The 22,333-nt window shown below is 35.2% G+C and overlaps 1 protein-coding gene and 1 long non-coding RNA gene across 2 annotated transcripts; both read right to left on the bottom strand.

Annotated features, from left to right (window-relative positions):
• Window positions 1-1,870: 1,870 nt before the first annotated feature.
• On the bottom strand, window positions 1,871-10,364 carry LOC117792285 (the record flags this gene model as incomplete). Its single annotated transcript, XM_034632349.1, has 8 exons — window positions 1,871-2,581; window positions 3,500-3,623; window positions 4,268-4,440; window positions 5,263-5,513; window positions 5,577-6,314; window positions 8,702-8,880; window positions 8,932-9,030; window positions 10,045-10,364. Coding segments are annotated over 8 exons (2,016 nt in total), but the record flags the coding sequence as incomplete, so codon positions are not given.
• A 248-nt stretch (window positions 10,365-10,612) lies between these two features.
• LOC117791630 lies at window positions 10,613-20,485 on the bottom strand. The gene is made up of 2 exons (XR_004618081.1): window positions 20,334-20,485; window positions 10,613-10,776 (listed from the first exon to the last, which is right to left on the bottom strand). It is a non-coding gene; the product is annotated as an uncharacterized LOC117791630 (long non-coding RNA).
• Between the last annotated feature and the right edge of the window lie 1,848 nt (window positions 20,486-22,333).

The raw sequence follows: 22,333 nt of genomic DNA, 5'->3' as shown, positions 1-22,333 counted from the left end.
AAACATAATTATAGGAGTATCTTTTTGTATCTAGATGTGAAAAGTATAAATATTAAAGTGCTATTAAAGCCCCTTGCCTCACCTATGACCCTCCTAGACATCTTGTAGAGCGCAGTTCAATGCACCGCTGGAACGTGAGTAGGAAATTATTAAGTCACAATGGGGCAACATCATCACAGACATTTGTGCAGATAAAAATTTATTTGAGTTTTTGCCAGACACTGCTGCTCCAAGTGCTCCTAGTACTGCTGTTGCTCCTGCTGCTGCTTCACCACCTGAAGCGGAGTGACTTGCACGAGCAATGCGACAGGAAATTCATCAATGTCTCCAACGTCTGTTGGTCACATCCGACGCATACCCCCAATGTGGCAACATTTTTCACCAGAGCTTGAAATTGCCTACAAGACAGAGGAGCGATGCAAAGAGAAATAAATAGAACGTCAGTAAATGAGTAACTGAAGGATGGTTCGGTGTAAAGGTTAGGGTTGGGCTTGGCATTGGAGCATGCGGCTTGAGGACTCTGCTTATTTACGGGCCGGAGACAGCCAGCAAAACCACGCGAACGGAAGAAGAACCAACAGCGGATTCTTCTATGGTTTTTACTTTTTCTTTTTCTTTTTTTTTTAGACAAGAGGAAATTATGAATTTTCCCCTTGCGTTTCGCCTTTACTATAATTTTTTTTTTAAGTCTGCAAAGCATCCAATGGCAAGATAATATGTAAAGCATATCTAATTTTTTAAACGCCATTTGCAGGCAAGATAAGTGAACTTAAGATTTGAGATCAAATTTAAAATGTAAGCTAATCAAATAATTTTTTACATGAGTAAAAGGATACTTCATAAAATTAATAATCAATTACCTTTATGCATTAGTATAATGATAGATAAAATTTTATATTAATATTATTTATTTCCTATATTTCTATCTATAATTTTATTTAAGCTTGTAAGTCTGCTGCATTAGTTTACTAATAATACAATCTTTAAATGATTGCATACAAGTATTTTACAGTCATAAACTTTGTAAAAATTTCTGAAATAACATTTATAATAATATGTATGTATGTATTATAAGCCGACAAGTTATTTTGTTTGTCGTTTCAAAATCCACTGTCTGTTCGGCCAGTTACTTGACACTTGTCAGTGGCACGCGGTGAGGCACAGGAAAATTAACAACTTGATCCTTTGTCAAATCAGTCAAGCGCTCTAAAATGCGCAAAGTACACAAAAGTGGCTGCAAAGTGAGCATAGCCAACCACCAGCTGCCCTCAACAGCCCCACCCAAAAGCTCCTATAACCAACAGGCACTGGCAAGAGCTCAACCATATGCAAATTCACATATTTCTGGGGTCCGAAATGAGCTTAGCCTTCAGTCAGAGCCAGAGTCAGATTCAGCGATGCAGACAAACAAAGGGATTCATTTTATGAGGACTAAAGAAAAAATGTTTCGAATACAAATTTAATTTGTATTGTATTTCGAATAAATAGTTAAAACCATATTTCGATATCAATTTTGCATACATTCAAGTTAAGTTAAATAACTGGAATTTGTTTTTTCCTTGATTAGATTTACAGTGGTAAAAAGAAATCTACATAAAGCATATTATTCTGGAAATTAAAATGACTAAATGACTAAACAAAAGTTGCAGTCACAATATATTTTGATTCATTTAATTAATTAAGAACAAATTTAAGCAAGCCATAGAAAATAATTTTTGTATAGGGCACCTTTTTCCACTAAATAATGGCATCTATTATGCTATTGAAAAAATCCGTCTCGGCTATATTGCACATCCAATATTACCTTTATTACCTAAAAATTGATAAAAAAAACTTTACCGAAGGTCATAGTAAAAAAACGTTTTTGCTCTTTTTACACTTATGCATAACTAATTTATTTATTGATTTAGTATTTGTTCAGTTAAATCTTATCTCATATTCATATTACGTTTGCACACTTTTTAATGCAATTTACTTTAATTACTGAAAGTACTTTAATTTTTTTCATTTATTTTTTTTTTTTCATTAAATTTATTGTTTTATGTCAAATTAGCTTAATTATTACAAATACGTTACGCATTCACATACATGTGTTCAATGTATTCATAATTATATTCATATGCAAAGTGAGTACTCATAATGTTGTGTGTAATTTACAATACTTGAATGCACTGCTAGGAAACATCAATCACATTATATGTAATGTATATATATTTAATTATATGTATATATATATTTTATATGTAAATATTCCATATACCGAAGTGTTGCCATATTTGCATTCTCGTTACCGCATTGATATTTGCCCAACAAATGCCTAATACAAACACAAATGTAGTATATGATTTTCATTTGATTTGGCTCGTGTTATTGTTTTCTATTTGGATTCCAATACGGTTTGATTTGGTTTGGCTTTGTTTGTTATTTGCATTGCATATTTAAATGCGCTTCAATTGTTGCCATAATCCTCTATGAATGTGTCGATAATATAGCGCTTCACCTCATTGATCGATGTCCTTTTGTTGCTGCACTGCAGCCGCTCCTGATGTTCCGGCAGCACCAGCAATTGCTGCAGTTCACCCTGCGAATGCATTACAATTACAATTATTCCGCATTTTAAGTACAAGTAATAGTGTTATTCGATTGGCCAACGAGGCGTATGCGCTATCATCGTCATGCAGTATTCAATGTAAATAACTCATACGCAGCGCTGCATTTACAGTTATCGCATTAAATGGCTTGCACAATTTATTAATCCCTTACCCCCTCCCTCATCGATATACAGTCGGAATTTGCAAATTGCTTGCGAAACGTCACACATTGTTTTCAGTGCTCCGAAAGCGGCACAGTGGTTGGAAATCAATGCGTATATAGTGAATGTGTGGGCAAGGCCAAAGCTGTCGTAACGTTACTGACGTACTTAAATAAATATGATTCCATAACCGAAAGAGTTTAAGTTTATTTTATGCATTTGTTACTCTTAAGAAATAGTTTTATATGCCATTTAGATTTTTGAAGGACTTAGAGCATATTTACAAATAGTAAAACGTCAGTAAATAATCGATATTGTTGGCGCTGCTCATCAACTGCTCTCAATATACCAATAACTATTTTTACGAATATTCGGATTTGATCATAAATGATCGATAATCTGTAAAATTCTCTCTAATATTTGTTTAGATAATTTTGATGAACCATCGATTGTGTGTGTAGTTGGAAATCTATCGATAAGTTTTAAACTTTTTACGTAACTTTAGGTCATATACAAGTTCTTGTGTACAAATGTAATTGCAATGAATAAATTTCCCAACATAATTAATAGATAAATTACCGATATACGATTAATAAAATGAATTGAAAACTGCAATTAATTGTTTTCAAAAACATAGTTGTCTATCGTTAAAATTACGATAAGTTTACAAAATTTTAACAAATGCTGCAGCAATTTATTGTTATCCAACTGGTTGTCAATTACTTTGAAATTTGTCCCAATACTCACATTAAAGCCGCGTCCAATTTCCACATCCGCATCCAGAGGCAGCGTAAACAGCCGCTTCGAGACAACAAAACTGTTTGTCCACGAGCAATCGACGTAAATCGATATGAAATCGCCATTTTGTATGCTGTGTGGTTGCGTGTGTTTTTGTTTGTGCGTGTGTGAAAAAGAACAACAACAAATAAACAAGTAAAAACGTGAGAGCGTGTGGTGCAAACAATTAAAATACATACGAGTACAGCAGTACAGTGGCATAGAGAAATATGCCAACGGCCGATGACAAATGGCACCCACTTTAACCAAGTGTCAATTTGGCTGCTGTTTGGTGTTGTGTTGCCTCCCCTCCCCACTCCCATCCCCACTCTACCAAAAAGAGGCTATCGATATTCATGTTCATGCCTTTGTGTGTGGCTTGTTGTGTTTGTGTGTGTGTGTGTGTGTGTGTAGGGGGTGCACTCCCTTATATGTATGGGTTACGGTGCGTGCCATTTGTATGTGTGTCAAGTGTGCGTTTCATGGCAGAAGCATTTATGCTAATAAATTGAAAATGCAAATAAAATGAAAGTGTCAACGACTGTGTTGGCCATCAAACCACAGACAAACAACACACACACACTTCTGCACACACAGACACATAGATACACAGAGGGAGCGAAACACACACAACACACTTTCAGATTGCCAATCGAGTAGAAGAGCAACAACAACAATCACAGTCTCTCCCTCTTCCACCATCTCTTCCTCTCTCTCTCTCTCTCTCCGCTCTCTCACCTGATGGCTACTTGATGCCAGCGATAATCATATAAATTGAATTTCACGGGCAACATTTCCGTTGTATTGTCGCGTTCCAGGTATAAACGAAGTCCATCCTTGCACGCCTCCAGATACAGATTGTGTGTGACGTTCCGTATTGAGAAAATTGTCGATGTATTTTTCGTATCATTCTAAAAGAAGGTTAAAAATCGAAAAATTAAAATATGAAAAGTTAGCGAAAGCTATTTTACTAATAAATAAATCAGTTAATTAACGCAATGAGCTTTAATTTGCGTAAAAAAAGCGATAAATGTGGTATATTTCTCTTGATCTGTCCGCCTGTGTGAGCGCTTAGATTTCAGACTATAAGAGCTAGAGCAACTAAATTGGGTACACAGACTAAATTGCCGCCACGCCCCCTTCTGCCCCACCACACCTCTAGTTTTTATTAGATACAAGGTTTTTTTTTGGTAATTGGCGTTACCTATTATTGTTATCTATCATCCTATTTAGTCACAACGGGATCGGGTTAATAGAACGGAACAAATAGATGTTTTTTAATTTTTAGAGCAATACAAGCTCCTAAAAGTATGTAATAGGTATTTACATGTTCAAGGTCTCGACTATAACTATTCTCGCTTATTTTTCCTAAGAAACACGAAATATCATGAAATACCATTTATAAAAACGGTTCGTTTTTTGTAGGCTTGCGATATTTATATTTTGTAACTATAAGAAGAAACTCCGACTGGTGTTCAACGTATATTCCAAGTCGAAAGAGCTATAAGGCTGAAATTATATCAGTAGTCGCGATTTATTGTGAATACGTTTTGGAACGCTTGACCTGATAGTGGGTAAAATCAGCAATCAACACACAACTGAAACGGTAAGAGCTAGATGGCTGAAAATATCACAGTAGTTTCGTTTTACTGCTTAGGTGGGTGGATCAAATAATCATATTGCTATAACTTGAGTGAATAATTGGAATTGACCAATAATTGTTTTTGGCTTACCTTTGCTCTCAAGGTGATCATCAGAGTGAAATTTAGATTATTCCTCCAGTTGCGAATGTAGCCCATGTTCGAGGGCGTCGATGAGGATGGCACGCTCATGGACATTGCTGTTGTTAAATCTGCAATCTCCACAGTTGGTGAACCCATTCCGAAACTGGAAACGCTGTCATTGATGGCCACACTCGCTGGCGAGTCCTCGGCAGCCGAAATCGGTAGCTTCTTGTAGAACTTGAGCAAATCGCTGATATCATCTGTAAATGGTAAGCAGAAAAGGGACGATATTCGAGTGACCGTTAAGTGTTGCATCCACTAACCGTTGCACTCAAAGCTGTTGCAGTTGCGCTGCTCGATGTTATATCCCTCACAGAGGAGCGTCGATAGAGCCACACTCTTGGCAGATTTGCGTTTCTTTTTGTGCTGATTATATGCACGTGTCCTGCGATGACCATTACGTGCAGATGGTAAAAAACTGACACCTGTGCCGTTGACGGTGCTCGTTGGTTCATTACCATCGCTTGTTAGACCAACCGTTGCATGCGTCGATGAGGATACGGATGAGGATAATGATAATGATGTTGTTGTTAGTGTTGCTGTCTGCGTGAATTTATGCAGCAGTTTGTTCAACGGCTTGCGAAGGACATCAGCTGGTTGCATCATCAGCAATGCCTCCTCATCCTTCTTCTTTTCATTTTGCTCATTGCTGAGCACTTCATTATTATCAGCATTGAATGTGACTGCCGTTGCTGCTGTTGCACCACTGCTGACATCATTATTTGCCTCGTCAGCAACCACTTCAGCCTGCTCCACATCTGCCTCCTGTTGCCTTTCCTCCTCTTCTTCAGCCTCCACTTTCTCCACTTTCTCCACTTCCTCCAAAACCTCTATATCCTCCTCTTCGTCGTCATCGTCATCGTCATCATCGTCCAGACTCAGATTCAGATTCATATTCATGTCCACTAGTGGATTGTCCAGCAGACAGCGCCGGAAACGCTGTTGCACACCTTTGCCACAGGTGACGCTGCACAACGTAAAGTCACTCCAATCGTCCCAGCCTATAATTGATGAATGAATTCCTTTTGTTATAAAAAGCTCAACGCTTAAGTTCCTTTATTCAGTGACAGCATTACGCTCATCCACTGTTCAATGGTTTACAATCTTTAATGACAGATTATTAATCGGAATATCTTTGGGATTTAAATTAGTACCACAGTCACCATACTTTCATATTTTTTCATCTTTTTAGTAGCACAGATTGATTCAAAATCAAAAATTTCTCCATGTAATCTTCGTTGTTATTATGAATATTTTATACATCATACCAAAATTTGGTTACATTATTATAGTTGTCATTAATTTAATTTTAGTATAAACAACTTTTTTGATGTCTTTAGGTAGTTAATTCTTTAAGTGGTGGTAAATCATGATTATTTTGTTTTTTCGTTTGAGAAAATCATTCACTTCTAGAATCTTAAAAAAAAGTGAAATATACCAAAATTGCAATTCACCATGATCTTAAAATTTATGATTTTTATTATTTTACTCATAAAATAATGATTATTTTTGAGCAAAAAAATAAAACTCATTAAATAATGATTATTTCTTGAGTTTTATTTTTATTTGATTATTTCTTGAGTTGTGTTTTATTGATTAAAAATAATGATTATTTCTTGGGCTTTACTATTTTGCTCAAAAGTAATCTTAAGTAATATAATAAATATCGAAAATAATGATTATGTTCTATTTATTATTATTAAACTTATAATGATTACAGTCCCTGAATTCTTTTTATATATTTTCACAAATTTTGGTGAAAATCGGACTACGATGTACATCATAATTAATCATAGAAAAGGATCGGTAGTAAAATAATTTAATTTATGATAATATTTTTCGTTTTAAAATATTTTTCTACAAGTGTATCATTTGGCCTATTGAAGATAACTTCTCTTTCGTGATTTTGAATTAAACTGAAAATGCAAAAAAAATCGGTGCCCCTAAAATGTTTAAGATTGCAGCAGAAAGGAGATGGAAAAATCAAAAGAGAAATTGTCAGAAAGACCATATATTACTGGGTTTGGTTTTTATGGTCAGATGTTAGTCCTTCTTCTCATTTTTGCTTTATGCTATGGCAAAAAGCCTCTTCTAGCATTGCCGCAATTTGTTGGTGTGTAAGAGTGTGTGAGGGTGTGTGTGCGATGTGGTGTGGCTTGTGCTATCGCCTCTTGACACAAAAGTCAAGTGTTACTTCCCTCGAGTGTTGCAGCAGCCTGTGTGAAAGCGTGCATGTTCTGTCAGCTGAACTGAAGGATAATCGGACACACACATACACACACACACACACATATATACACAGGCAGTCCGCACCTTGTCGCATGCTGTGTCATCGTCATCGTCATCGTCATCGAAATATTGGCGTTATGTGTATGTGTGCATAGTGAATATTGTATTTTATAGACTTTATCTTTATCTAGGCACACAAGCATGACAACAGTTTTGTTGAGAAATTTCTATTGGCTGCCCGTTATCAATCTTCATCAAAGACTAATTGATTACAAAAGCCAGGAAAGCATAAAAGGTATTCCACTCGAAATGAACTGAAAAATATGCCACCATTTTGAGTTGACAAAGTCATAAAGTTGTAATACACTTTCGTTGACACAAAAATGTTTCAAGTTTGGATGGGAGAAAGATGAGTTATTATACGTTATCTGGTTCGAGTCATAACTCAAGTTTATAAGGCATAAAGGTTAACACCCTTCCTTTGAAATTGATAAGGCTACAGTAAAGTCCCTGACTATGAGAATGCCATTACTTAAAATCAATATATATTAATTTTATTAATTCTAGTACCGCGTTACTGCAAATTTCTATGATTGCTAAAAATAACAACCTTGATGCGATTAAGTAAAAGCGTGTTCTATTTTAAAAACTGTGTGTGTGGTGAAGTACTTTTTGGTAAAGGATTACTTTGTAAAGTTTTTGCAATTTTTTTAACACTAAAACTATAGAAGAATTCCCAATAAAATATTTATAACATTCAACAACATTTCAGTAAAATTAAAAAAAATAAAAAATTCACGCCTTAATGTATGCAACATATTTTGCATTCCTATGCACTTTCATATTTGCTGCATAGACAAAGTTTTGCTCATGTTTTTGGTATTTTGAGCTACCAATTAAGTTTGATTGGCCGACTTTACCTTTTCCCCCTGTCCACACATGCCTACAAAAGTTACTTAATATCGAAATTCGAGCAGGGGGAAATGGGAGATGGTTCATTGCCGAAAACTTGAAAAGCCCGTAATGGAGATTTGTTGCACAATGCAAGGGAAATGCGATTAACTAGCGGAAGTGCAACAAGACCAGCAGTAACAATGGCAAATGTTGAAAGAGGCATTTACCGCTTGGAATGAGGTTGGGCTTGGGTCTGCAAACTTACCCAAATGCTTCCAGATATGATTCTCGAATTGGGGCGTCCAACGATGCAGTCCATTGACGCTGATGTGGAGAATATCCTTGTCAGTGGCCGCATCAGCGTCATTGCCTAAGGATACGCTAAGCGATGGTCGTTCCATCTGTCTGGAGGTCACATCGATGCTGCCAGTGCCAGAAAGGAAACTCGTACCGGCAACAGTTGAGCCAGAACCGGAGCCGGAGGCTGAAGCGGACGCGGGCAGCAATTTGCCAAAAGCAATTAATTCCGTGGGCAGCATTTTCAGCATATTAGCATCGAAGCATTGCAATGGCTGCAGTGTGGCATTCAGTTGCCTACGTGAGATGGAATAAAGACCGAGAATGAGAGAGAGAGAGTGGGAGACAGAGAAGGGAAAGCGATTGTGAGAATTTTGTAGGTAGAGGTGAAGGATAATGCGTTGATTAAAGTCAATAAGGAGTCAGCACAAAAAGTAACCCACTCCCAAAGTGGCGATTGCCTGTGTTACTTGTCCAACACAAATGTTCGAATACTAGAGGTATTCCTCTATTTACAACTTTTTTAATCTTTCTGGGTTAAAGATATATACGAGTTGTTATCCTTATGATAAAAATGATTTAGTATTGTTAACAAGTCTTAAATAAACCCCTATTTTTATATCTAATCCTCACAGGTTTTTTATTTTGTATAAGTTTGGATGTAAATTACCTTTGAGTTTAAATTAAATCAGTATAGTATAATGCTGTTTGGTTCTTTTAAAAGTATTCCTTTAAACAAGATAATATAGTTTAAAATTGGGTTAAACTAAAAGCAAGCTATATTCCTAAAAGTCATAGATAATTAAAAATTGTAAGCAGTTATCGTTAAGTAAATCACACAACCTTGTAATATATTGCAAGTTCGAAATAGATTCGTAATTAAATTAGAAAGAGACTATATCTATGTTTATTTTAGTTGAACTTTTAAGCTAAAATGCATAAAAGAGACTTTCCTCTAACCATCTAAAGTCAAAATTCATAAAGTATATATGACTCTGATCAATAAACTAAATTATAATAAAATAATTAAATATATTATACAAATAATTTGTCTTAAGCTTATTGAAACATTTTAAGAGGGTAACTAGGTGCTGAGATGTTTTATTTTTAAATTTACATTAATTATAAAGATTTTAAATTTTACTAAAATATGTTTATAGCTAAACTATTAAGTTGTTTTCAATGTTAAAGAAAACCAAAAAATTGGGATTTTTTTTGCTATTTCGCTTTTGGAAAACTTTTTAGAAGAGGTGATCCCTCTATAGAATTTTATAAATTTGAAATATTTATATAGGGGTGGCTTGCACTCACCCTTCGTATCGATAGGCAGACTCTGCTGCACCGCTGCCACTCCAACCGCTGGAGCCACCGAAGCCGCTGAAACTGCTGCGTCGTGATCCGATGCCAGAGGCGCCACCGTCAGCTGCCAACATGCCACCATCAGCAGCGGCAGCTCCATTGGCCATTTTAAGAAGCGATGCCCCTTTGTATATCGTTTCCGGTGTTAATGTTATTAAAATTGTGGCAGCCTGCGATGTTGCCCCATCGCTGAGTTCAGCATCGGTGAAAATTCGCGCTGCCAGAGCCTTAACAATTACGGGACTGGTGCGAATGAGCTCAGCGATTCCTTTGTGTGCACATCGTCGACGATCTGCGGTCGACGTTGACGTTGATGTTGACGGTGAGGATGAGGATGAGGATGTGGTGGGAGCTGCTGTTGCAACAGCAGCAAGCAGCGGCAGCAGCAGCAGCAGCATCCAAATGTGTGTGGGGGAATGCAGATGATGTCGCCTCATCCGTGATTCAGCTGAAGTGGCCGCCATGGGCAACTATATATATGTATATATACTTTATCTGTTTGATTGCGACAGGCGAATCTCGTTCAGGTTGCCATTGCAGTTTTTATCGCGCTGTGGCTTCAATTTACTTTCGCCAAAAGTCACGTTCCGCTTTTGATTCCTTTATGTCTTCCTCTCTTTTTTTCTCCTCGCGCCCACAGCGAGTGCAGAGCGTACTTAAAACGCGTTGACGTTCATTTCAATGCTGCAAAGATAAAGGTAGGGATAAAGATACTCATAATGAAGGAATAACTTAAAGATATAAAAAAATGCAAGAGGCAATAAGTAAAAATAATTTAAATAAATTGAATGTTATGCTAAGCGAAACATGAATTTCTTATTACTCTATGCAGAAAAGAATATATATTGTCAGTGAGGGAGCGAGAAGCGGAGTGAAAAGTAAGTAAATATATAAATTTTGAAACATAATCAGTGGGTGGTGGCGGAGGGGGGCGTGGCTTAAATTTGAAACAAGCTTGATCTGCGTGGGGTATGTAGAAATCTGTGTGCCAAATTTGGTTACTCTACCTCTTATAGCCTCTGAGATCCTTGTGTTCATACAGTCGGACGGACAGTTTTTCGCGATTTGCGGCGGTGGAGTGGGGCAAGGGGACGAATCAAAAATTTTAAACAAGCTTGACCTGCTCCAGCGCCTTTGGGATCTGCGTGTGAAAGTTTGGTATCTCTATCTCTTATAGTCTCTGAGATCTAGGCTCACACAGACGGACAGACAGACAGACATACATGGCTTTATCGACTCGGCTGTTGATGCTGATCAAGAATTTATATGCTTTATATAACGCAATATACCCTTTTACTTATTTTTTAAGTAACGGGTATAAAAATATTGTCAACTTGCCAGATTGAGAAACGAGGTAAGAGGCAAAATAAGAAGTTATTTGAATAATGGCAGTAACATTAACAATTAATGGGAGAAGCCGAGCAAGTTATACACTACAAGGGAGGAGAAGCAAAGAGAAAACTATATGAATGAAATAGAGAAGAAAATTGAGAAGAAAAACACGAAGTTATTTGAATAATGGCAGCAACAGTTGAATGGAAAAATCGAGCAAGTTACAATTTAAAGTAGAGAGCATAAACTGGTCAGATGATTGGAAAAGCTTATTTGAGAAGCGAAGCCAAAATAAATGTATGGAAATACAAGATAAACATTGAGAAAATTCATATTGAGATCAATAGGTAAAAAGAAAACTATATCTCTAAATTGAAAGCCAAAGTAGGAACCAGAGATTAAGTCTGTAATCAAAGCCGTAACCTTTAACCGGTAACCGATTAACCGATTTAAATTGGTTACCGTAACTGAAACGCTAACCAAAAAAAACTTTTGTGTTTTACCGAAACCGAAAAACCAAAATTATTCAAACCAAAACAACCGATTAGAAACCGATTTATGTATAACGGTTAGTTTCGGATTAGTAATACACTAAAATGAATTATGTTGTTAAGGTGAAATCATCGTTTTTCAAACTAATTTTGATTTTAAATTTAAATATCGATCTTAATAAATATTACTTTTTTAAAACCACATAATTTTTGTTTGTATATTAAGGTTTTTATTTTAATTTTTACAACTATTTTTTTTTTTGTGGCTCCAAATTATACTGGTATTTCAAAACCAAAGTATACAAAAAACCGGCAGCCATTACGAAACCGATGCACAAAGTTTTTAAGTAGCCGATAACCGAAAACTAAAATACAAACATTACCTAAGCCCTAACTGATACCGCTATTATTTTTGGTTTGATTCCCTGGTGAGAGCCGATAAGTGAAGTATAATAAATATAGCATACTAGAAAATAATAACAAGTTTTTGAATAATTAAAGATTTAGTAAGCATTATTTATCATAATTAAATTATTTTAATTTATAGGAAAACATCTCAGAGCAGAACAAAAGACAGGACACAACAGGACAGGACAGGACAGGACAGGACAGGACTCATTGCTGTTGATTACCTTCATTTATACATTCACTACATATGCACATAAGTAAGATAAAGTAGTATGTGCAGAACTTGATTATTTATTTGCATATTGCTGTGCGATTGGTACATTTAAATTTATTTAATATGTTGCCTCTTTGAGGTCACATCAGAAGATAAACCTGCACCACTTGACCCAGGGTGGTTGTAGTGGTTCACATGCTTAAATGTTTCAGTATGCAATTTATTGCAGCCATTAAAAATTGGAGTATGGTAGTCAGTGTGTGGACTGAGCTCACTGTAGCTTAATGCTTACCGATCCACCGATTGCTCCTACCCTTGGCCAATCCCTTCCATCCCCCCATGAAATGACCATAGAAATAATTAAACGCAATCCTTTGGTGCAGTTCATTTAAGATATTTGCTTTGGTCAGCAACAAGCTATGATAACGTCTGAGGTTAAGGGGTCAGTAAAAGAAGGAGGTCTGAACGGTGCGGAGTGTGGAGAGTGGTAGGGCAGAAATGTGTTTGTATGTGTGTGTTGGCCATCAAAGTCAATGCATTCACTTTCGTATCCTGCTTCAGGAAATAAATATGTGGATTAAATATTTTTACTATTTTGAAACTCAAAAGCATTGTTCCAGTTCAGCTGCCCCTGTCCCCCTTTTCCCCTTTTCCCCGGCTCCCTGTTCGTGCCAACAATAAACGTGCAATAATCAAATAGAATTTTTACGCACATAAACGCTGCACATTCGCTCGTCCTTGGCAACTCCTGCTGCATTCTCCTGCAGCTCCTTCTCCTGGCTGAAACAATACGAGTAATGGCAGAGTAAAACATTTTGCCAGATAAACGTTGACTGCCTCTTGGCAATGGCAACAGGGGGCATGGGATTGTGGGGGATAGTGGGGCTAACAAAGTTACGACTGTAACTGGAATCATTCGGAATGTGCATATCCTGCAGGCTGCAGGCGCATCCTTTTTACCCCCAACACTCGTAGGAGTTATGTAAAATAAAACCAACCGGCCGTGCAAAATTGAGCTCTCAATTGTTTTATGGCATTGCCAGTCCCAGTTTAAATAGAAGAAAAAACATTTTTAAAAGCACACTAAACTAAAATATACCCTGTAGTCAGTGCTAATAAACTCCACGCACTCTATGATGAACTTCAAACAATATTTAAAGACAAACACTAAACGATATGGGAAACCAGTAAAGCTCTTCTATTTTGTGCTTCTTGTCAAATAGATATTGATTGATTTAAAAAAATGAATTTTTTTTATATTGAATAAAAAAAGCATCTTAAATATTCCAAAAACTATTTTTTTTTTTATATTTGAAATATATGTATTGCTTTCGATTTTTGTGAAACCGAAAATTTTCAAGAAAATACATCTCTAAAATTTCCGGAGCTCAGACGTTTCGTTTGATTATTTATTTAAAAAGCAAATATCATAATAATCTCTAGAGATAAGTAAAAAACACTTTTACTTAAAATGAACTTGATCAATGGTTTTTAAACATAGGCATAATACCTTTTTTGATAGCTGAAAGGGTACAATAAATAAAGAAGTAGGAACAGGCAGAGAGAGATACCCAGTTAAGTCTAGCGTAGAATGAAGCGAGTTACGAGGTTAAATTCCATTTCCATTTCGAGACCATTCGTCAGGTCACTTTCAACTTTCAACGATGTCTCCGGGGGCGGCAATCAGTGTAATTGTTATTGTTTTTTGTTTTTTTACTTCCTTTTATAACGATTTTGTTTTGTTTTTCTTGTTCGTCTCATTGTTTTTGTTATTGCTGTTGCATTGTTGAACTTTTGCAAATTGCCAAAGTTGCTTCTTGTCACAACCGGTTAAAAGTAGTTGAATACAAAAAATGTATTCGATGAGTTTATTATTCTCTTGGAATATTTACCTACTTTTTCAAATTGATTGTTGCCTTTTTGAAACTAAAGTAAGTTTAGTGCAAACAATTATACTAAGCATGGAAGACCTGGCCAAGAAAAACATTAAAAAAAAACATTTTGTCAATTTAAAAGTATAAAGAAAAGGTCCTGGCAATAAAGTTTCTTTCATTAAAATCTATAAGAAATTTTTATAAAAATGTGGATTCAAATAAGAGAACAGTTCTATGACTTTAGAATGAGCGTCTAAACTGACCATAGAGAATATTCATAAGTTATAATTGGGGCATTTGACATTCCTTTAACGATTATTTATAATTGCAATTTTTCCAAGTTTAAGCGTTATCAAAAAAAATATTTATATTTTGTAATTAAATGTACTAAATAGTTTTCTCTATTTTTATGTACTTTTTAACACACTTTTCAGTCCCAATCAAATTGATGTGGGCCTTGTTGTTGACCTGCAACAAATGCGAATATTTTCAAATCGAAATGAAACCTTAAAAAAAGCAAAATAAATTTCGATTGCGATTGATTAATAAATATAAAAAACGAAGGCAAAAAAGGCAACATTAAAAAATGAGAGACCATTATTACAAATAAAGTGAAGGCCAGCTGAATGTCGTCTAATATTTGTGTGTGTGGAGCATGTGTGTGTGTGTGTGTGTGTGAGTGGGTGCGCGAGTGTGTGTATGGGTGTGAGTTGTTCGCTTTGTTCGCAATGCTCGACATGATTGAATATCAAAAGCCAGTTGCCAAACGCAAATCTCTGGCATGTTTCGAGCCATTCCCCTGACACATCTTCAGCGCAACATTGTAAGGGGCAGCAATAAATAGAGCGGGGGTGAGTGGAGAGCATTGAGGACGAAGGGTCGAAAATTTAACAAGTACGACTCTCCAAGGACTCGTAAAACTGATAGCCGTCCCGCCGCTCTCGTTTGCCGGTATAAGTTGAAAAGCTCCGCACGTTTTCGTAAAGTTCTACAAGTGGTGGACGGAGGATTGGGATCTGGGCTTGGGTCGGCCATGGATACGGGTACGGAGAGAGGGAACGGGAACGAGTCTGGGTCTGGGTTCCGTTCGTGGGTACATTTTCTGCATAAACCAGCAAATATATTTTGTGCACAAATGATGCCTTAAAAGCCAGTTCCTTTTTCTCTGTCTCTCCCATTATTTCTCTCAGTCTGTGCGTTCCACACACATACGCAATTATCCTCAGGGACAACTGTCGCCTTTTATCTGCACGAATGATTACGCCTCCGAAATGTTTTAAAATTAATTTTATAGTGTCACCTCAAAAGTGGCTATCGCATTGCGTATACGTAATCTGTCCAAGCATTATACGGATTACGTCAAATTATATTCCTGTTTAAGTTCATTCCCTGCCATAAATAATGCTTTCTGCTCTATGTCCGCCTTCCCCTGTACTTAAACTGCAATAAAAAGCGTCCTATCAAATATCCAATTGCCTGCGCATATGCCACAAACACTCTCTGCCTTGAAGCTGCCATAGAAATGGCATAAAAAGAAAAAGGACATCCCAGTAGTTTGATAGGTGTCTGTCGTATCCGTTGTCAGGCAACCGATGCGTCGACCACTCAATAGAGTCCTTACTTTCTACTTCATACTTCCATACCATTCATGCCATTTCCTAGGCATTCGTCTGCTCGGTTCTGTCTTTCTTTTTCTCTGTTTCTGGCTGACATAATATGTAAATTATTTTGCACCCAACACAATTGAGGCACAGTCATGGAAGGGAAGAACTCCAGGGTGTATGGGAAGAGAGTGGAGTGTGTGTCTGTGGTATGAGGAGTGCGATGATTCCCTTGTTTGCTCACGAACTTTATCAATGAACGCTGAAAAATTCCTGCATAACATTTTGTACGCCTGCTTTGCTCTTCTCTTTTTCTACTCTAGAATTGATATAAAAAGGGTATTTAACTTTTATCGTTAAATTACCACATTGTCATCCAATTAATTTAAAATACGTATATGGTTTTAGGCTGCATAATTATATTAAAATCTTTTTTATTCCATAAAGAATTTTCGATCACTGAAATAGAGTTATCTACCTTTCAGAGAATATAGTGTATAGGGTATTTGAGCTTCGACTTGCTATGTTTTTTTTTGTGGCTCGCATTGTGGCTATATTAAATTCCGATTTTATTGATTTATATTCGAGCCGTATTCTACTTTTTATTCACTTAGACAACGACAGCAGCAACAGCTTTTCGCATCAGAGTCTGCATAACAGTGATAATATAATCACTAAAGCAAGCTCGAACTCTCATATTTCTGGAGAGTCTGAGAACTGTCTTTAAATTGGATAACTGTAGATAACAATTTATGTTAAGTTTGTCGTTTTGCAGTGAGCTATGCTTAAAGTTTTTTAATATTTATTAACAAGTATATTTATTGGTAATGATCTATCAACTTCCTATACACTGATTGCCTATTTTCCATGCTAGAAATAATTGGTCTAATTTTTGTGTAGTTATTTGAAATTATATTTTATTCGGCTTCGAAAATAATCTGTTCTCACGGGGGAAAAAGCTGTTGGTAAACCGTTGTTGTTATTATTTCAGTCAAGGTGTACTTAGAGGTCAAAGCTTTTAACTTTGTTTAACAAGTTAAATAAATATTTAAGTTGATGATTGACGTGAGCATAACGAATATTTATGAGGATTATTTAAAGGTCCTAACAAAGCAAATGGAATCTTTGAGTAACTCGATTCATGCAAATTCAAATGCAAATCGCTTTATCTCAAAGTCAATTGTGAAACTAATGATTTAACGTAAATCCACTTAATAACTGAACAAATAAAAGCACGAAACGTTTTGTCGGAGACGTCAAATGAGGCTGACAGACAGACTGCCATCGGTCTGCTGGCAAATATACGAGTTTATTTCAATTTTGCAGCATTTGTATTATGCAAAAGTCATTTGAGACGAAAGTAAATTTATTGCCCATCAACAAACAAGTGAAACAAAGGGGCCAAAAGGTTTCCTGCTCCATTAGCCAAACAGCCTTGGCGCCGGAAAAGGAAACTGAAAGGATGTTAAATGTGAACTCCCACTGCCGACAAATTTATGCGCACAATTAATTTTAAAATCCTAATCTCAGACAAAATCAACATGGTTACCAAACAGAAGCCAAAGGGATTTATGCTGAAAATACCGCAACGAAAATAAAATCAAATATATAATACACCTGTTCTTACTATTGATATACCCAACGAAGGTACATTATTATTATTGCCTTCTCCATTCCACCATTGACAAGGTGACAAGGGGAGATGGCAATTAATTAAAACCCAAGCGGATTATTTGCTAATTGGGGCTGCGCGTCTTAATTTTGGCCAGCTCTGATTAGTTGCCTCCCTCGAATAAATTCGTACTTATCCAAAAGATACTTAGTCCTCGTTCTTACCTCCTGAATGGCAACAGTAGCTAGTGCAAGCGCTTAAAGTGGCCACTGTCATGGTTTAATGAGCACATCAAATGCTAACTTTATAACTGCTCTCCGCTCGGAAACTCTGTTTGGTCTCTTCTTTGCGCTTCACTGTTCTTCACTCTCTCTACTTTCTTCGCTTGTGTCTGCATTTAGTGCTACTCGGAGCAGATGATAATTATAATGCCACTTAATGGTATAAGAGCTACACCGTTCTTGTTGCTCTCCTCTTGTTGACTGCTTTCTTTAAGCACAGGAACGTTTCAACTACAATTAAGGAACCCATTCATAATCATCTATTATCATAAAAAGTTGTATTTTGTTTGATGAATCAACCTAGAAAATACCTTTACAGTAGAATTAGAATCGAAAATTTAAGAATTTAAATATTTTTCGAAATAAATTAGCTTTAATTTGTGAACCAATTTAGATGTTAAACCCTGCCGCTGCTCGTAAATTATGAACATTATCGCGAAGGACATTTAGCTTGCAAATTACCATAGATCAGATTGCCACAATGATGCGGCCGCCACAGAACCTCCAGCTACACCAACAAACACCCACACACAAATAGTCTACATTATCCTTGTATGTGTTTGTGTACATTATATTTTATTGCATTTCGCATATAAAAATCGTTAAAAAAAACCTCAGATATTTTGCGCTGTCGTTGCAAAACTTTTGCATATTATAAAAGAATCCACATTAACCAATGAGTATGTAAATCTGCTATCTCTTTATCCCCGTCCTTCTCTCTCTCTATCGTTCTCTTTATCTACATTTTTTGTGGGTCACATTAACCGGCAAACAGCAGGAGTCGACGGTTGGCAGAGCTTTCGTATTTTTCCCATTTGCCCATTGCCATTAACAATGCAATTTAGTTACAATATGAAATTGTTAGACTAATGTATAAAATGGCCCGAAAGAAGGCTAAATGCAAGTAGATGCTGCCCCGTATTCAATTATGCACAATGCTGTGCCACATGTGTCCTTAACAGCATAAACCTCTGCCACACACACATAAATCAATCTACAAAAGCACCCTATAAAACATGTGAATATTATTTTCTTTTGTTATTATTTTTAGCGTATTCCCTTCAAGATCTTTCTTTCTCCTTCTGTGTGGTTTCCTTAATATCTGAATGAGTTTCAAATGAAATTGTATATCAAAATTCATTGACACACACTCTAAATAAAAACATATATTCTGTACTCTAATCAAGTATGACCTATGTAAGAATTGCGCCTATCCCGCAAATTCTTGAGTCAAGTAAAAAATTCTTATATCAAGTATTTTTACAGAATTCAAACATACTTACAAATTTTAAGTACGAAACGGTCCTGTATTCTAATTATAGATAAGCATACTTATTTTTGTTTATGAGTACAATTTGTACTTAAGTTAAGTCATATTAGTACGAAACAAATTTAAAAGTTTAAGTATGAAAATATTCATAATTCAAAATCATTCGATTTAGTAGTTAAAATTAGAATAATGAGCTTTGAATTAAGTTTTGTACTACATTTTATTTTTTAATAAATTATAGAAAAAATACGATCATCTAAATTTTAGAAAATGGAATGAAACAAGCTGTATTAAAGATACGTTTAAAATCGCATTATTTAATTTAATTTTTATAATTTTACAAATTTATTGTAAGTTATAATAAGTGATGTGCTTGGTCTAATTTCGAATTCCAATTTTGAATCAATACCAATAATAAACATAGCAAAGCAACACTGATAAAAAAAATGTTCTAAAATCAAGATTTTGGTCTCAAAACTAAAAATTTCGGTCTGCAAAATGATAAAATAAGAAAACACATTTTGGTTATAAGAACATTTGGAATAAAACTAATTTCTTATTTTAAGAATAAATGTTCTTATTAAAAGAATAAATTTTCTTAAAATTTAAGTTAAAAAATAAAAAAATATATAAATGATTCTTAAATTTATATTTTTTTATTGTTGTTTTAATTTTGATTTACATACATTTGTTTTTGTCTTTGGTAATTTTATAAATGTTTATTTCTAACTTGTTATCGAGTGGGATTTGAAGCGGCGTTTTTAACCAGAGCGCCACGGGTACACTTCTTGTTTCGTATAAAATAGTACTTATTTATATCTTCGTAACAATTTAAGATTTTTATTCTTGTATGAAGAGCCTTAGTGTTTTTAAATTAATATTCTGAGTATTATTAATATGGTCTTAGCATGGTCTTACTTTAAGAACAAAATATTTAAGATGAATGTTCTTGATTTTAGAACTTGGTCTTTTTTATCAGTGTTGGAGAACGTTAAATGGATTTAGTTCAACCATCTTTAAAAATATATCTTTGAAATTCATAATGGAAAAGGAGTGTTAACATTTTTTTTTTATACATTTTTAAGGAATTTTGAAAGCGATAGAAAATGCAGAGATAGTTCAACGTCATGGAGCCTTTACCTTTCGGTTGTTACTTACCGAATAATCTTCTTATTTTTTTTTAGCTAAACACCTTTTGCGGCATCTTATTAGGTATCCATCATAATAAATTACCCACTTAACCAGCGGGGGTTACAGTAGAGATTGCGTATAAATAGAATTTGCAAATATCTGCAAAGGACACACACAAAACACTGTATATTAACATATATTCCTTGTTTCTTTTCATGTGACTTTAAATTGTTAGTGTTTTTTTTTTGCAGTTTTCTGTTTATTATTCCATAAATTTTCTACGTCACACACTAACAACATCTGTTGCTATGCAATTTATAAGTTTTCATAGCAAGTTTATTATAAAATAAATTCTTTTTATATCAATTTTTAATTGCTGCCTCTTTTATTTTCAAAGTTTTAATCAAATGCATACTTTAGTCCTTTAAAGTAATTATAATATGTTGTAGCTTTTTTATATTTATGCTTCAACAAACTCATAGATGCCCTTTGTCTTATTTATGCTTATTTGACAGCTTTGTAATTAAAAAAACTTTTGCTATTAGAAGTTGCTTATGCATATAATCTTTAAAATTTAATTTACAAGTTTCTGATATTTTGGTATCCTTATTAGCATCTACTACTTTTTAAAATAGCTAGGTTATTCTAAAAATATTTCTGCCGAAGTATTCAATCTGTAAGTAGTTTGAACTAACGTAATTTCTTTCACGGAAAGTTACAAGTTCTATGATTGTCTTGCTGAATTTTAATAACAGGAAACTTTGTTTTTGTGGTCTAATCGAAAATTAAACATGTTGTATATTATTTGAAATATGTTATAATTAGTTGGACCACCCAATATAATTAGTTCATAGTCAATTAGAACCACGTAATTAAATTGTTTGTAGCATTTGATCTGATCAGCTAATTGTAGGCCAATTAAATTCCATGTAGCCGCAACCGAAAATAAATTTCATTTTTATTTTATTGCATTTCGAGGCAAATTGTATTGCATGCCACAGAATTGTGAAAGTTTAATTAAAAAATGTATCAAAATGAAATAAAATGAAATGTATATTTGACGCTGACTTTGTTGGAATTGCAATTAAAATTGAGTTTAACTACAAGTTGTCCTGGTAACAGTTCAAACTTTACACTCAAATTGAGATGCGAATAGGAATGAGACGATACGATAATTTTCATCTACAAGTTGTCGAGGAGCACTTTATTTAAAGTTATAACTTTGTAATGTTGTCGAAATTGAAATCGGTGTTTAAATCGAAATCGGAGCTTGCTGCATTCAGGGAACGCGACGCGAGCCAACTGCTTGTCTCAGATTTTGGCCAGCTGCTTTTATAGGGCTCCAGTTGAAGAGGAATTTTATTGCGTCTGCGCGGATAAATATCAGCTTGGACGAGGAACAATCATAAAGGATGCAAAATGCAATGCATAATGCCGGTTGCTCTTTTTATCCTTTCTTTGTAGTCTCTGACTCGTTTGTTTACATGAGAACAGCTGAGGCTGAGGCTTAAGACTGCGTCTTGAGACTTGGCATTTCATTTCAATTTTGTTTGCGTGTGTGTGTGTGCGTGTGTGTATGTATATGCGGGTATTACATTGAAGTTTTAATTGAATTGCGGCTGCAAGTTTTTAACTGCATTTTCGCACTGAGAACGCGCCATGCCACAAAAGGTGTAAGAAAACTTTTGCCGCAAACTTTACAGCTTTAAAGTTTTTCACTTTTGATGTGTAGAAGCGATTGCTGTCTTGAGTATTTGTTGTTTTTGTTGCTTTTGTTTTTTTTTCTTTTCCCCAGTTATTATTGGAGTTACTCTTTTTTAACCAATTCAGTTTAACAAATGCTGGCTTAAACAACAAAAACAAACACATAACACGCATACGCAGCGTGTGGCAATAGAAGACTCACATATGTTTGTAAACGTGGTGTGTTTGTGTGAATGAGTGTGCTTTTAAATAGCGTGTCGAACACCTGTTGTTATTGTTGTTGTTGTTGCTTCTCAATTTTGCTTCTTCGTTTGCCTTTTTCT

This window comes from Drosophila innubila (genome assembly GCF_004354385.1).
Source record: "Drosophila innubila isolate TH190305 chromosome 3R unlocalized genomic scaffold, UK_Dinn_1.0 2_E_3R, whole genome shotgun sequence".
Lineage (NCBI taxonomy): Eukaryota > Metazoa > Arthropoda > Insecta > Diptera > Drosophilidae > Drosophila > Drosophila innubila.
This window is presented reverse-complemented; position numbering and strand designations above follow the sequence as displayed.